Here is a 17,889-nt window from a genome sequence, read left to right as displayed (position 1 = left end):
TTGAGCACTTTAAAGATGGTAAAACTCAGCAGACATATGCTAAAAGCATAAAACATATAGAAGCTTCAAACAATGTGAAAAAGGAGAAACATACCTTAATTGTTATATTTAATCCTAGAATTACAGAAGTGGAGGCAGGAGGATCAGTACTACAAAGGTAGTTAAATTGTCTCAATAAAAATTTCATGCTAATAACTTGTTGGAATGTTTGAAAGAACACTCTCTGGATTTTTAAAAATTACTCTGGTTTGCTATATAGCTAACTTCACTGGACAGCTGTTAGAGGTCTTGGATGTTTTTGTTGTAAGGTTGCTGAAGATTGATTTCAGTGTAGGTTTGCTTTTGCTCTCATTCATCTTGGTTAGGTGTCGCTGAGTTTCTTGAAATTATGAGTAAGTGGAGACTTCATTAGGTAGATTCTGCTCCTATGGCACTGTACCCTTTTCCCCCAACTGTGTGTCATCTGACTTTCTTTTCTGTGTTGTAACTGGGCGTTTTCAGGTTATAGTATATAGTTCATTGATAGAATGCTTGCCTACTAGTTTGTCAGCACAAAAAAAAACACATTTTATGAATACATAGTTATGGTGTTTAAGTTGATTTATCTCCCATTTTTTAAATCTCACACACACACACACACACACACACACACACACACACAGACACATATATATTTAATATGGAGACTGGGTTTCTTTGTGTAGCTTTGGATGTCCTGGAATTTACTCTGTAGACCTGGATAGCCTCTGCCTTCAAGTGCTGGGATTAAAGGCATGTGCCACTGCCACCTGGATCTGCCTAGTTATTTTAGATGTTATATAAATATATATATATTATTAATATACATTAATTATATTAATATAATAATATAATATATTATATTATTAATATACTTAATATATATAATGTTTTATATAATTACACATGTATCATATATTTTAGGTGTAACATATAATATAAACATATTATATATGTTACATAAAAATATGTATTTAATATATTTTGCCTTCTGTTGGCTTCAGGTATACATGTGGTGCATATACATACAGACAAGCAAACACTTATTCACATATAAAACATAAAAAACATATAAAAGGAAGTATGCATCTCCATGGCTCTCCAGGGTGTTTGGAATAAAACAAAGATGGCAGTGGCACACACTTTTAGTCCCAGAACTTGGAAAGCTGAGAGGCAGGGATCTCGGAGAATAGTCTAGTCTACATATCAAGTTCAAGGCCAGCCAGAAGTATTTGGTGAGATGCTGTCTGAAAAACAGAAACAAAAGCAAAAACAAAACACAAAACAAATAAAAACTCAACCAAGCAAACAAAAACCAAACCAAACCAGAAAAAACCTCTTCAGCCTTAGGTTAGAGATTCTATGAATTCATTTGTTCTAGAAACAAAGTGTCTTTGTACATATACTGTGCTGGTACCTGGAGTTATACCTGGGCCTTGCCTCTGAAAACTAGAGTGGCTTCGGGCAACTTCCTTAGCACCTATAAACCCTTTTCTTATCCATAGAATATGGATAATAGCACCTCTTAGGAGAGTGTATGTGTCAACTGAAGACATGACAGCAGAGTGTCTGTGCACTGCTGGGCTAGTGGTCACTATTATGTCATTCATTCACCTAGCAAATGCTGGTGTGCTGCATACCAGCCCCTTGCCTGAAAGGGATTGGGATTATGGTGCAGGAGGCAAGCACTTCTATATCCTTGTGACCTCTAGAATACTGATGGCACTGAAAAATTTCAACTCCATGCCCATGTGCCAAGATCAGAAGAAAACAAAGGGGTATGGGAGAAGGGAGACATTCAACAGGACTCCTTAGATTAAACTGGGGGGGAAGGGGCAGTCCTGTCTACCTATGGAGTACTGAGGGAGGTCCAGTCTGGCATCCTACTCATTTTACTATCAGGACTATCCAAGACCTGTTTGGGTGAGGGACCTTCATTCTCTTGGGAAGGTAGTCATTGAAACGGGGTTGATCATATTGGGTTGCTCAGGTTTCGGGTGAAAATTGGGTCAGAATTGCTGGATTGGAAATGGACAGGTTCAAGAGCGCATGACTATACGTCGCAATGCTAAGCTCGACATACAGCATTTGGTTCCAATGATGGAACCAAAAATAGGTACGAAGCACGGAGATCCTTTGGTTTGGGTCCTTGTACCTAGGGCTTGTAGGCGATAAGCAGGGCTCCAAGGAGCAAGGTTTTTAGATAGTGGTCCAGAGTTCTGTCCTGAACTAAAGTCCTCCTGCTATGTGGTGAATAGAAAGTGATGAAAAGCACGGGCAATGGCTTATAGAAGCGCTCCTTTAAGTATCGAGACTTTAAAGAGAAGCAACGAGGGAGTGAGGCAGGCTCCAGCTTTCTGCAGGCCTTGTCATCACCAATGCAGCGAATTAAAGTCGGCGGATGCCGGCCTTCTTCCCACTAGCCCGGGCATAGGCCAAGGTCACACAGCGACAGGTGAAAGGGGAACGCTCGAACCTTGACTGGGCCAAAGTCAGAGGGGCCCACCACGAGCAGGGCAAGAGCCTGGGTCTTAGGTGAGAGGCCATACCGAAGGAACCCGGAGACCGCCAGAGTTGGAACTGCGAGACCCTCTTGGACCCCGCCCGCCTCCAGCTCCGCCCATGCGCCGACTACAGAGTCCACAGGGCCGCGCGGCGCCTGACGTCACCCTGGGCCCACCCCCTCCCCCCGCACGACTAACTGCGCGTGGCTCTACGGGAGTCGTGGTCCCGCCCTATACGCCCGGGCGGAGTCGAGGGCCGCTGGAACTACAGCTCCCGGCGTGCCCCGCGCGTGGCGTCGGGGGCGGGGTCCCAGGCCAGGGGCGCACCGCCCGGGAGGGCGGAGTGCGGGGGGCGGCCGCCCGCGCCCCTCCCCCTGCCGCCGCTTCCCCCTCCCCCGACGTAAACTGGGATCCCTTTCCCCTTGTGTCCGCCATATTGGACTCTAACTCTGGTCAGCGGCGGCACCGGGCCCGGTAGTCTCCCGCCAGCAGCCGCCCCTCAGCTCCGCCCGCCCCGCCCTCCCAGCCTGGGAGGAGACCCCGCGCCGCGCCCCCCGCCTGGCCGGCCGCAGCGCCCGCCGCCACCTCCGCCTGCCCGCCGCCGCCGCTGCCGCCGCCCGTGGCCCGGCGCCCGCCCGCGCCCCTTCCCCGCCCGCCGTCCTCCGTCCCTCCCTCCCGCCATGAGTCCGGCCGACGCTAAGCGCGGGGCCAAACGCCGGAAGAACAAGCGCGGTGGCGGCGGTGGCTCGGGCGGCGGCGGCTCGGGCGGCAAGGCCGGCTCGGCGGCGGCGCTGCGCGGCCCCCAGGCCCCGGGCCCCGGCGCGGCGGGCCTGCTGGGCGGCGCGGCGGCCCACGGGCCTCTGGGCGCGGGCGCGGGCGGTGCCGCCGGAGGCTACTTCGAGGTAAGCAGCCGGGGTCAGCGGGCGGGAGCGGCCGCCGCCCCCTCACGAGCGGCCAGGCGGGCGCGGCCGGCGGATAACGGGCCGGCGGCTGCCTAGCTGACAGCTCCTCCCGGGCGCGAGAGGCGCGGAGGGCGGCGCCGGTGGGACCCCCGGGGCACATCGACTGCGGCCTTGGGCTGACTGAAAAGTGCCCCCTAGAAGTTTCTGGGTACCGCTTGCGTGCCACGGGCGCGGTTGTCCTGCCCTCTTGTGCCTGTACGCTCTCCGGAGCTGCCCGGGGTCTCTTTCCTCAGGAGTGTCAGCTGTGTCTAGTCGCAGGGGTTGGGGTAACTATTTTTTCAGGTTTACTTACGCAGTCATGCCGTCGATGGAGTGCTGTCGCTTTTATTCTGCTTCAGAAGATAGTGCTGGTTCGTGGGATGCAGTTGGCATAATCGTTTCCATAGATTGGATTGGCTACTGAATGATTATGGGTTTCTCTTAAGTTGCATTCTTGTAAGGTTGCTAAAACAAGTTATCTTCTTTTAAAGACATTCACAATGAAGAAACCAAAGCTTTAAGGAGTATTTGAGTGTCAAATTATGAATCATATATATATATATATATTTTTTTTTTTTTTTTTTGAGAGAGAGATTCGGAATATTGTGTTGGCACAGTATGTATTGAGAGAGGTTTAAGAAACTGTTGGATATGGCCATGGTTTTTGATGCTCATGTTGTTGCAAGAAAGTGCAGTAATGTATGAGTACTTAAGTTTTCCTTATTTGTTCTGGGGTGTTCTCTGCAGTTTTGGTGCAACTTTTGGAGCTTTCTTCTCATAGTATTGTTACATTTGTTTAGCATCAGAGATTTGGCCTTGGGCTTGAGTTTTCAGTTTGCCCTTTTCCTTGACTCTGGACAGCAAAGTGAGCTCTAGTTTAAGGTGGTGTTGTGCTTTTTCATTTTGTGACTTTGAGGGATGCTTTGCTTCTGTTGGGAGGGGAAGGTAGGGAGATCAGCCTATGTGATAGTTGCTGGAGCTGGAAGTGCCATTTCTGTACATTCTTGTGAAGACCAGTTGGTAACAAGTAGAAGCCTTACTCCTCATACCTTATTCTAGGATTTAATAATTGCAACTTAACGTAATATTTACCTGAAATAACTAGCTTTTTGTAGCTCTTCAAGCTCAGATAACCTTATGCATGGTTTTGGCAAGATTGTTTGTGTTGAACTATTTATTATGCACCAAGCTACTTCCTCAGATCACTAAAGCAATGTCAACTACAAGTGTACCTTCACCTCCTTGAAAGATCCAAATGCACACCAGGCCTTGAATACCCTCTAAGATCAGAATGCACTTGCATGACGATGGCCTTAACTCATTGTCAGCTACACTCCCAAGTGTCAGGATGAAAGGGGACATTATTACAAATGTCCATAGTCAGTGACAGTTTTCTCTGACTTTAATTTTCAGTTTGAAAACTTCCTTTGATCCATACCCTAAATGGCATCCTTTTATTAATCTCACAGAGCATTACAAAAATAAACTTAAATCCCCATTCCAGCCCTGTGTGAATATAAGTCACATGTAATCTGACATTTCAGCAACTAATAACAAAGGTTGATTTCCATAATAGAAGAATCCTGGGTTCTGTAAATATATATGACTTAATGTTAAAAAATTATTTTGAAAATATAATTCTCATGTAGACAATGTTTGTTTCTGTACCTAATACCAAAATATTTAAGTGCCAAAGGGTGGTAGAAAAGCCTCCATTAGTTTTATTTGCAAACAGAAAAACACAGTTAGCAGTCTCAAGCTGTAATACCATTCACTTTCCTGGTCCATAAGTGACACTCACTGCGGAGAATGTTGAAAGCTTGAAGCCTGTGGGAAAAGGAAAGTATAAGCTTCAGAATGCCTGCCATAAAGTCTTTATGGACAAGACTTTCTTATGTAAATCTATATACACACAATATTTTACACAAACAGCTCTGTACTATAAATACCTATTATCGTTTCCACTTTAATGTAACATGAACATTATGAAAATCATTTTAAAATAGAAATGCAAAATAATTAATTTACTCTTGATATGCTTCACCTACTAACTGTTCACTGAGAGAGCAATCTAACCATTGCACAAGCTCATTAGAGTCCAAGACCTGAGTCCAAATATCTCCATTTCACAATTAGAAAAAAACAACTTATCCATAGCATCCAGAAGTAGAATCCCTAAAAAGTCCAGTTCAGCATCCTGAAACACAATGGCCACAATCACACATCACTTATAGACTGCCACCAAACACTGCTTACAATTTTCCCTGCATTTACTTGTTTAATTCTTTTGGGTTTTGTTTTGTTTGTTTGCTTTTTCCCAAAACTGAGGACCAAACCCAGAGTCTTGCAAATTCTAGGCAAGTGCTCCACCGCTGAGTTAAATCCCCAACCCTTTACTTGTTTAATTCTTAATCCTAGGATCTGAGTGCCCAGTAAGGAGTACAGGTTTGATCCATGTACAAAGGAACCTTAGAGACTAAAATCTGTGCAACCTGCACCCTGAGCCTTGGATACCAGAGTTTACTTCTGCACCAATAATTTCACATGCTGGTCTCTTTCTCCTAATGCCCTTTTTTCTATGAGAAGCCACAGATCCCCTACCTGGCTCAACAACCACCTCAAATAAGGTAGTATAACCTACAGTTCTGGGCCCAGCACTGAGAGCAATGTGATTAGGACTCCCAACTAAGGATAAGGACAGTCCTTTTACTGTCTTCTCTTAGTCACCTTCTGGTTTGGTGACCTATGCAGAGTAGAGGAAGATCCTCTCAAGACTTCTCTCTTGGAAACACAGGACCAACACAGACACTGCTAGCTGACACTGTTATGCATACCTGTGTTATGCCATATAAGGCACCTAAAGAGTTTACCATTTTATATGGAAACTGAGTTTTCAGAGTAGCATTAAGACCTCTGTGGTGCTGGGTGTGGTGATGATGCCTTTAATCTAAGTAATCGGGAGACAGAGGCAGGCAGACCTCTGTTGAATTCCAGGTCAGCCTGCTCTACAGAGTGAGTTCCAGGGCAGCCAAAATAGAGAAAGACCCAGTCTCAAATCAAAACAAAACAAAAAAGGTCTCTGGGGTTACAAGGACATTTTTAGCCCTACTACCATGAAGACTTGCTTTGTACATAATGAAATCACAAAAAGATGTTTAAAGATACCTTAAGTTTAAAATACATTGTTTTTACATGATGTATATCTAAATTCAATAATGCACAGAGCAATCTGTGAACAAGTATTTTATTAAGGAAATGGAGTAGAACAGCAAAGACCAGGAAATACTAGAAATCTTTTTATGGAACTATTTGTGTATGATTGTTTTTGATAGTGAGTTATGGCCCAAATTCTTGGTGCATAATAAATAGTTCAACACAAACAATTTTGCCAAAACCATGCATAAGGTTATCTGAGCTTGAAGAGCTACAAAAAGCTAGTTATTTCAGGTAAATATTACTTGAGGTGCTTCAGGATTACTGGTTTAACTTAGACCAGCTTACATCAACTACCATCCAGGCTTTAGAAAAAGTGCCACCACAGAGAAGCCAGTTGTGGCAGGTTTTTAGAGTGCTTTATGACATTGTGAGGGTTTCTAGTGCTCTGTGCTCCTCATGGTTCACTTCAAAGTGTGACACCTTTCACTTGTTTGTGAGTTTTATACAAAAAGGGTTGTTTTGTGCCAGAGTTGTTTTTCTTTTGGCTCAGCCTTTCATTTGTGGTGATTTCAGGGTAAGATTGCTCTTTTTCTGTTGTTTTATATAGTATGTACACTTTGCACTGTGAAAATTCCTCAGTCTGTCTGCTCTAATGTGGATGGACGTTGAGATTGCTTTAAGGCTGATGCAAATGAGCGAACATTTCTGCATGTGTCTTTTGATGTGCATGGGCACTGTTTGAATTGGGCATGTTTCTGGGAATAGAATTGCTGAGTATGTAGAGGTGTGACTTGAGATTCAACTGATTAGTTTTTCTAAGTGATACTGCTGTAGGCTTATTTTTAGAAGTTAATGTATAACAAGATTATTTTTTTTACTTGGGAAACAGATGTTGTGTTGCTTGGGTTGGTCTCAAACTCCTGAATTCAAGTGAGCATTCACTTTAGCCTCTCGGGGAAGTTAGGACTGTAGTAGCGTACCACTGTGCCCAGCTTTGTGATCGTAAGGATTGACCTTGGGGCCTTGTACATGCTTACTACCAATTAATCACTCAGTTCTGCCTCCATCCTTGCTACAATGGAGTTTCCTCCTGAGATTAGTCAGTCAAGCTACAGGACTGTTTCACTAATAAGAAGCATCTTGCTGTCCCTGTACGGTAGTACTCTTTCCCCATCCTTGTTCTTGACAGTTACTGTTACTTGAAGAACTAGGTCTCATTATGTAGTCCTGGCTGTCCTGGAATTTGCTTTGTAGTCCAGGTTGGCCTTGAGTTTAGAGGTCTGCCTGCCTGTGCCTTCAGAGAGTTGGGATTAAAGGGGTACCTAACCACTGTCCAGCTTAGAACTCCTAATTTCTGATTGGATTGTTGTTTTTTGAGTTTAGAAAGTTCTTTATAATTTTGGGTGCAAGTCTTCTGATAAATATGATTTGTAGACTCCCCCCCCCCCAATTTTGTCTTCTATTTGTCAGCAGTTATTAGCGCTTCTTAAAAAATAATCTATTTCAAAGATTTGTTATTTTACATTTATATATGTTTTAGTGTTTTCCTATATGTGCCCCTCATGTGTGCTTTGGTGCCCACAAAGGTTAAAAAGGTAGGATCTTATCTTCTTGAACACAGTAACTTGAACACAAAGAAATCTGCCTGCCTCTGTTTCATAATTGCTGGTATTAAAGATGTGTACCACCACGTCCAGTTTGGATCATGGGTTTGATGTCTCAGCTAAAAACTCTTGTTTTAGCCCCAACTTTCCATTTTGAGTAATTTCGTGTAATGATGAGTTTTGTTTGTTTGTTTGGCTGGTTGGTTGGTTTTTGTTATTTTTTTCTTTTTTTATGTTTGATTGGTTGAGACTAGGCCTCATTTTATAATCTAGGCTGTACTACAGTTGGAGGCTAGCTTAGACTGCATAGGGAGCCTTATCTAAAAAAACCCAAACTATCAAAAACTTAATTGGTTCTATTTTTGTTGGTTATTCTGTACTCTTTATTCCATATTGTGCCCACTCCATAGCCACAGTGTCTTTACTGTCTTAAAGTTGATTCCTCCAATTCTAACGTAAAATGAGAGAATAGTTGTTTCTTTGTTTTTTTGTTGTTGTTTCCATACATTTCAGAATTAGCTTGCTGATAGCTAGAAGTAGTTTTTTTATGGGATTAGATAGAAAAACCTTAAATCTGAACATAGATCAGTTTGGTAGAAAATTGACAGTTAATATTTTGAATCTTCCAACAGGTGAAATGGTATTTTTTTTCTTATTTGGCTGTCTTTATTTTCTTTAATTAACATTTTCAGCATGTAACATAGAGACCATACAGTTTATGCTCCGTACTCCCCTCCCCACCTACCTACCTACCTACCTATTTATTTACTGGGTTGCTTGTGTAGCCCCAGCTGTCCTGGAACTCATTCTGTAGACCAGGCTGGCCTTGAACTCAGAGGTCAGCCTGCTTCTGCCTCTTGAGTGGGGAGATCAATGAAATGGCATTCTCTGCTCTACTACTGCTCAGCTGATAGTTCTTATTACACTGGCTACAGAATTATCTAGGAGTGGTGAGGGTGGACATTGCTTTTTCCTGAACTTAAAAGCTTGTAGTTTTTTACTATTCTGTGTATTTGTTGTAGATTTATTCATTTATTTAGTAGCTACCCATTATATAAAAAAGTTCCTATTTCTGGTTTGCTGAGACTTTTATTAGAAGATATTGAAACTTTAGAAATAAGTTTTTAAATAATCAATTTTGGTTATGTTTTTCTTTATGCTGTCAATGTAGTAATAGCATTACTGACTTTGGATATTGAACCAGTTTTGCATTAATGAACTACTAAATCTCTTTGTGGTCATAGTATATTATTCATTTCAAATTTTGATTATTCATTTTTTTTGTGAGAGTAAAGAGCTGACTTGTTAGTATTGATATTTCAATGAGTGTTGCTGTATCATGATGTATGTTATTTTCTAAAAATTTATATTGCTCATGACTGACTTACTAGTATAATGTTTACATTATAAATAAATTTGGAGCTGTTTTTATCTTGTCTTTTTCAGTAATTTAGTGGTGTGATGGTTAATCTTTTTTGTCAGCTTGATATACATGGGAAGACTGAACCTCAGTTGAAGAATTACCTTCATCAAATTGGCCTGATTTTCTTGATTGATATAGGAGGGTTCAGCCCACTGTGGTGGTACCATCCCTAAGCAGTTGGTCTGGACAGTATAAGAGAGGACCAAGGTGGATGATAGCTGTTTGACATTGGCACATTATTAGTGTAACTGGGGACAGCTTAGATTCTTAACAACATTTCTGTATGCTTAATAGTGAGGTGAAATGGCTCCTGGGTTAAGACTAAGTGCCTTAGTGGCCACCTTTTTGTTTATGTTGCCTGTCATGGCTGTTGTTTGTGTCCTGGCTGCCCAAGACTTCCCTTTAATGTCCTTTTAATGTCTAAAGAGGTCTTTAATGATGTCATTCTCTTTAGTCCTTGTTGTCTCCTTTTTCATATCTGATAAGACATTCTATATCCAATGCACTTAATTAATACACTTAAGTTTTGAGTTGTATATTAGCATCAGAATAGCAGTTAGATTATCAGTTGTTTACCTTGGATCTTGCCAACTGAGAGCCAACTGCCAGCATTGAAGAGTCAGACCAAACATCTCTCTATAACATTATTATAGGAAAAGATGTGTTTTCCAGGTTTAAAGTACTACTGAGTACCTCAGAAACTTTAATGCCAATCCCCCCAAACAGTAAAGATATTAAACTTAATCCTAGAGGTCTCATGTTATTCTAGTAGTTCACAAAATATCATTTTTATTTTAGTATTAGTAAAAATTTTACGAAAATCAAATTTTACCTAGTCAAAGCTGACTTTACCACCTACTTCCTAGTCTTAATATAATTCAGTTAATGTAGCTTAACAACAAAACAAAGCACTGGAAATGCTTAGATGGATATTGAATCCCATAAACATAAAGGTTTGTTTGGTCCTGGCCTTATAGTTAATTGGAGGTAAGATTACACATGGAAATATCCATAAACCAATGTGAAACATTTATTTAGAATTTAAGGAGAGAGTATTAAGCACATTAAAATAGCTTAAGACACCTTGCCTAGCCACACCCCATGTAGCAGTGATGAATATTAAGCAATAAACAAAAGTTTGACTATGCTATACTTCTTATGGTTGGTAAATTTTGTGTCAGCCACCATGGTCATATGATTAACCCAAATTAATTTTTCTCGGCGTAAAATGTGTATATTATAAATAAAATTAATAGAATCAAATTATCATGAGGTTGTTAAAAAGGAAGATTATAAGTCAAACTAATATAATCTAGAGATGTATAATTTGCCTTTGTTCTTTTTTAGTATTGGGATTGAACCTAGGGCCTTGTGCATGATAGGCAAGCACTTTATCAGTAGACTGTATTCTCAGCACTGTAACTTGTTTTCAGGTTCATTGACTTTTTTTTTCCACTCTGGTACTGGGGATTGAAACTGGGATCTTATTAGGCAAGTAGTTGGCCTCTGAGATATTTTATATATGTTGAGCTATATCATTAATATCTCACCTTTTATTTTTATTTATTTTTCTAAAAAAGATTGTGTTATTTGTGCCTGCATGTATGTTTGTACCTGGTGACCACAGAGGAAAGAAGAGGGTGTCACACCCTCTGGAACTAGTTATGGTTGGTTGTGAGCCATTATGTGTGTGCTCAGGTCCTCTGCAAGAGCAGTCAGTGCTCTTAACCACAGAGCCATCTATCTCTCTAACCCATTATTTTACTTTTAAAAATTATTTGTGTATGTGTGTACACACGTGCATTTGTATGTTTGTATGATGTAATAGTGATGGTGGGCACAAATGTGCTATAGAACACTTGAGAAATGAGAGGGCAACTTTCTGGAGGGAATTCACGTTCTCCTGTGGATTCTGCTGTGATACTTAGAATGGTTTACAAGGCAACTCTTACCCAATGAGCCATCTTGCTGGTCTATTAGTGGTTTGTTAGAGGTGCTTTCAAGTAGCTGAGAGTGGTAACAAATTCAGTGTCACTGAAGACGACTTAGAACTCCTGATCCTCCTGTCTCATTCTGAGTACTGGAATTACAAATAGGCACCATCATGCCTTGCCTACTTTTATTTCTCTCTATTGTGCCCCCACCAGATTCTCTGTATAGCCTGGTCAGTTTGGAACTCCTTGTGCAGTGCAGCCCATGTTGTTATCCTCCTTCGTAAGCCTTCTAATTGCTGTCATTATAAGTCTATTAGGCTGTTGTGAGTGCTAGGAACCAAACTTGAATGGTCCACAAGCATAGTGTGTGTTTTTGTTTGCTAGCTTGTGTGTTTGAGATTTGTTATGTCAATCAGGCTGGCCTCAAACTCAGATCTATCTACCTGTCTTATTTTCCAAGTGCTAGTATTAAAGGCATGCACCACCATGCCTGGTATATAGTATGTGCTCTTTACTGCTGAGCCACCACCCACCCTTACACACACACACACACACACACACACACACACACACACCCATTTTTTTTTTTTTTTTAAGATCCTGCATTGTAGCCCAGGTGGGCTGATCTTGCCAAGCTTCATGAGTTGCTAGCATTACAGCTCTGTAAGTGAATTATAGTAACTGCAGTGTGGTCGGAGATTTACTAATGATGATTTTAATTTTTTTTTCCCAAAAATCTGAAGTTCTTTTGGATCTGTGCATGTTAATATGTGTATTAAGATTATTTTCTGTTACTGGATGGGGTGTTTTTTGAACACAAGCTAGATTAATTGGTTTGGGTTTTGTTCCATTCTTTATTCTTTTTTTTTTTTTTAAAGATTTATTTATTTATTTTATGTATGTAAGTTCACTGTAGCTGTCTTCAGACACACCAGAATAGGGCATCGGATCCCATTACAGATGGTTGTGAGCCACCATGTCGTTGCTGGGAATGGAACTCAGGGCCTCTGGAAGAGCAGCCAGTGCTCTTAACCGCTGAGCCATCTCTCCAGCCCTCCATTCTTTATTCTTGTTGCTGTTCTTGTGTGCTAATTTTCAAATGCTGATAGAATAGTGAAGACTGACTAGACTGTTACCTTGGCTGATTTCTTTTTATTTTTTGTTCCATTTTTCAGTTATCAGACATGATATTTGTTCACAGTTTTGCATGTGTTTATGTGGAGACCCAAGGTTGATGCTGGGAATCCTCCTTCATAGGTCTCCCACCTTATTCACTGAGGACTGGTCTCCATAAAACCCAAAGCTCTGAGAGACATGGCTAGTCTTGCTAGCTTGCTCAGGGAATCTTGTCTCCACAGTTGATGGCTGGAATTACATGTTTTTTTTTTTTGTTTGTTTGTTTGTTTTGTTTTTTTTTCTGGGGATCTAAACTGGTTCCTAGTGTTTGCATAACAAGTCCTTTCACTGAGCTGTTTCTCTCTATCTCTTTGAGTTCTTACAGTGTGGTTAGTTTGTATTTTGATTCTTGTGTTTGGTTCATATCCACTTATGGTTCTTTACTTATTTATTTGTAAATTGACCCTTTGTTATTTAAGTCATGTTCTTTTAAAAATTATATTTATTGATTGGTTGATTGTGTATGTAAGCATATATGAACATGTAGAGGCCAGAGGACCACTTGGAAGAATCTTCCACTAGGTGGGCTCTTAGGCATGAATTCAGGTCATCAGGCTTGGTGGCAAACACCATTAACTATTGAGCCATCTACCGAGTTTTTTAGAGTCTACTTTTAATGATGGTTCTTAAATGCTTTAATCTCCCTTTTAGCCCACCACCCACCAGAGGTAGTGGAAAAGAAAGGATGTGGGGGAAGTAGAACAGTTTAGAAATGGTTCTTTGGAGTGAATCCTATCTGCGTCGTCAGGAAATCAGCAGTTCAGTTCACAGGTTAGCAGCTTGCAAACACTTTGTGGATACACTAGCAGTCCAGTTCAGTAGTGTTGGGACAGCAGCAGTGGTGGCACAACTTAGCAGGAACACCAGCAGGAAGTTCTTTGCTCTGCCTCTCTCAACAAAGCAGAAGATCATTGAAGACCAAGAAATGTTGCAGAGCTAGCTCTACCAGCAAGCCCCTCTCACCGTCCGTTGAGTCCTATTTATGCTCCTTCCAAACATCACTGTCCTCCACTGGTCTTGCCTTGATAAGTTTTTTTGTGCATTTCTTTCTATGGAGTCCTGACAAAAGGAGCTCAATTGCACAATGTAAGGTGGACCAGTACATGTGTGTCATTAGCAGAGAACCCATCATGTGTCCTTTCACATGTTTGCTTTAGCAGAACATTTTTTTTTCCTGTGTCTGCTTCAGGAAAACACTCATTCACATGTTTGCCACAGCAAAACACCACTCGATACCACAGACTTTCCAAAGAACCCTTAAGTTTCCACTTCTATTGGATTTTTGGCCCTGTTAGGCTCTGTAAGCTGATTTTCTTGCTTTTCTAGCCTGAAAATACAAAGCCCTATTTATCTTAGATTTTAGCCAGTATGAGTTAAAAATTGAGTAACATACTTAGTTGGTTTACAAAGCATGTTTTAATATAGAAATTAGCCTTTGTTTGTTTGTTTTCCCCTTCCCCTTCTTCCTTTTTCTCTTTCTTTCTTTCTTCCTTCCTTTCTTTCTTTCTTTCTTTCTTTCTTTCTTTTTTTCCTTCCTTCCTTCCTTCCTTTCTTCCTTTCTTTTTCTTTCTTTTTTTTTTTTTTTTGAGACAGTTTTTCTGTGTTGCCTTGGCTATCCTGAAACTCACTTTGGAAATCAGGTTGGCCTCAAACTCAGAGATCTGCTTGCCTCTGCTTCCTGAGTTCTGGTACTAAAGGTATGTACTACCACTGCCTAGCTGTTATAATAATGGTAGTACATACCTTTAATACCAGAACTCAGGGATCTACCTGCTTCTGCTTCCCCAAGTGCTGGGAGTAAAGCTGTGAGCCACCATGCCTGGCTACTTTTTAAAAAAGGCTTATTTTATGTGTATGTGTGGTATATATGTTTTGCATATATGTATGTATGCATACCACGTGCCCATGGAGATCGAAAGCACTTGAATTAAAGGTAATTGTAAGCTACCATGTGGGTGCTGGGAATTAAACTCACATCTTTTGCAAGTGCTCTTAACCACTGAGCTATCTCCTCAGCTCTAAAATTAATTTGGAAAATTAAAATTACCTTGGGTTAATTCTAGCAGTTTGTGGTATTGGCTTGTTTTTTTCTTATTAAATTTTTTTATTCTTGTATATATTCTTAGATTGTTAAGTAAAACATTATTTTCTTGAAACTGTTGACATATTATTGACTGTTTGGCTTGGTTTGTTTTGGCTTTGATTTAAGTTTTTGTGACAGTATTTCTCTATGTAGCCCAGGCTGGCCTTGAACCTCCCATTCTTTTGCCTCCTCAAGTACTGGAAATCACAAGTGTATGCCACCATACCCAGCTCTTAGATTTGTACACATGTATGTAATCATAAGTAAAAGACATGACTGTCTTCTTCTAATACTTCTACCTTATTCTTTTTAAGTATTTGGAAATTTTTTTATTATATGTGTGTACATGCATATTCGACAGCATGTGTGGAGGTCAAAAGACAGCTTTCCTTTCACTAAGGAATATAGAAATGGAACTCAAATAATCAGGATTGTTGAGCAAACACAATTATCTACTGAATCAGTTTGCTGGCTTAATTCATCTTATTTGTTGAGATAGGGTCTCACTGAACCTGAAATTAACTAGACTGACTAGCTGTTTAGTGGTTTCTGGGATTTACCTGTCTCCCATTGGTCAGTGCTGGGATTATAGGCACACCCAGCCATTTCCAGCATGGAATGTGTGCTTGGAATTTGAACTCATGTCTTTTTACTTGAGCAGCAAGTGCTTTTACTCACTGAGTAATTTCCCTAGCCCTGTTTTTTATTTTTTGTTTTGTTGTAATTAAAATAAATTTTTGTGTGTGAGCATTTGCCTTCATTGTATGTGTCTTGTGTACATGACTGGTACATATGAAGATGAAAAGGGAGTACTGGATTTTCTCTCTAATGAATGGTTGGGAACCACAAAATGGGTACTGTGAACTGACCCCAGGTCTTCTTCTACATGAGCAACAAGTGTTTTTAACCTCCAAGTCATTTCTCCAACCTCAGATTTATTTTTATTTTTTTAGATTTATTATATAGCCAAGGATGGTCTACTACCCATCGTGTGTGTGTGTGTGTTTGTGTGTGTGTGTGTGTGTGTGTGTGTGTGTGTGTGTGTCTTGGAGACTTTTTACATAGCTGAGGATGACCTTGAACTTTGATACAAGGCGTTCCCCACCATTCTGATTTTTATTTGGTGTTGAATAGTGAACCCAGGGCATTATGAATGCTGAACAAGCACTCTGCCAGCTAAGCTCTACTTCCAGGGTTTGTTTGTTTGTTTTTTTTATAATTTATTAATTTGGTGTTCTTGCCTGCATGTATGTTGGTGTGAGGGTGTCAGATCCCCTGGAACTGGAGATGTAGATATTTGTGGGCTGTCATGTGGGTGCTGGGAATTGAACACTGGTCCTCTGGAAGAGCAGCCAGTGCTCTTGTCACTGAGCCATTTCTTACACTTGTTATTTTGGAGTAATTTTAGATTTTAAAATGGGTAACTTCTGTAATTCTTGTAATATCTGAGCCAGAGGCAGGAGGATTGCTAAGTTTGAAAGCTTGAGACCAGCTTGGGCAATATAGCAAAACTTATAAAGGAAACAATGGGAGAGAGAATAAGCAAATAAAGAAAACTTGGAATAAAGAAGTAATTGTGAAAATTAAATTTATGAAGAGGTTATCAATAGTTTTTGTGTTCCCTTTAGTCAACTTTATCTTTTTATCTCTTATTGATTATAAAAGAGTCTCAAGGCTGAACTCAGGTCATCAGGCTTGCAAAGCAAGAATTTTTACTCACTGAGCCATCTCCCTGTCTGGTGTCTTTTATTTATTTGACTTGATTGTGCATATGGTATGTGTGTCCATGTTTTTATGTGAAGCATGTGTAAAAGCTGGGATAATTTTGTGGCATCAAATTCTCTTTCCACCTTATGAAGGTTCTGGGGATGGAACTCAAATTATCAGGCTTCTGAAGCAGATTTAATTTTTCTCCAACAAGGACACACCACTTTAACAAGGACACACACCTCCTAATCCTTCCCAAACACTTTATCAGCTGGGGACTAAGAATACAAATATATGAATGCATAGGTGCTGCTTTTATTCAGTCTACAGAAGGGTGTGTTTTCAATATGTCTGTCCATAGGTTCTCTTGTCTGCTTTTAGTTAAACTGGTTCTCCGGATAGAAGCTGTCTTAGGGTTTCTATTGATGCAATGAACACCATGACCAAAAATCAGGTTGGTAAGGGATGTGTTTATTTGGTTTACCCTTCCAGATCATAGTCCGTCTTTGGAAGAAGTTAGGACAAGAACTCAAGCAGGGCTGGTATCTGGAGGCAGGAGCTGATGCAGAAACTATGGAGTGCTCCTGCTTACTGGCTTGCTTTTTACATTGTTTGCTCAGCCCTGTGATAGTGCTGCCCAGTGGGCTAGGCTCTCCCCCATTGATCACTAATTGAGGAAAAGCCTTACAGTTGGATCTTTTAGAGGCATTTTCTTACCTGACACTCCTTTCTGATGAATCTAGCTTGTGCCAAGTAGACACACAAAACCAGCCAGTATAGATGCCATGGGTTGAAGACATTGCTATTAGTAAAAGCACTTGAAACACTGGCTCATTTGTGGCAGAGCCCTCACACTTTTCACAAGATGCTTATTAGCTGTGTGAAGTTATGAAAATGATCTAAGTAAAACTGATTTCTACTTTCAAGGATGATTTGAAATACAGTTTTACGTCAACTTCTGTTTTTTAAGATTTATTATTATTTAGTTATTTTATGAGTATGGGTGTTTTGCCTGCCTGTATGTCTGTGTATCATGTGCATACATTATCTCTGGAGGCCATAAGAGGGTGTCAGATTCTTTTGGAACTGGAGTTACTGGTGGTTGTGGATTGCCGTGTGGGTGCTGGGAATCCACAGTTCTTAAACTGCTGTGTCTAACCCTGCTTAACACCCTTGAGAGATTAGGGAGATTAGGGAAGGAAAGTGTAGCATTTATAGTTGGCAAAAAGTTTAAAAATAAGCACCCAGAAGTTAAATGCCACTCACAACTTTTGCAGCAGTTCTAAAGTCATGTGTTACTCAGTATAGTCACTAGGTTGTATAAGGTTTGTTAAAATTATTTA

General features: G+C 40.7%; 1 protein-coding gene across 2 annotated transcripts in view; it reads left to right on the top strand.

Annotated features, from left to right (window-relative positions):
• The first annotated feature begins 3,113 nt into the window (after nucleotides 1-3,113).
• Nucleotides 3,114-17,889, top strand: part of FAM193A (family with sequence similarity 193 member A) — a 104,677-nt gene continuing 89,901 nt past the window's right edge. For both annotated transcript variants that reach the window (XM_080938940.1, XM_080938939.1), the window contains exon 1: nucleotides 3,114-3,424. In XM_080938940.1, coding sequence (XP_080795066.1) covers nucleotides 3,203-3,424 — 222 coding nt within the window. In that variant the 5' untranslated portion in view covers nucleotides 3,114-3,202. The remainder of the gene's footprint in view (nucleotides 3,425-17,889) is intronic.

This window comes from Micromys minutus (assembly GCF_963924665.1).
Source record: "Micromys minutus genome assembly, chromosome: 1".
Classification (NCBI taxonomy): Eukaryota; Metazoa; Chordata; class Mammalia; order Rodentia; family Muridae; genus Micromys; species Micromys minutus.
The sequence above is the reverse complement of the archived record's forward strand: the minus strand, read 5'-3'. Positions and strand labels throughout refer to the sequence as shown.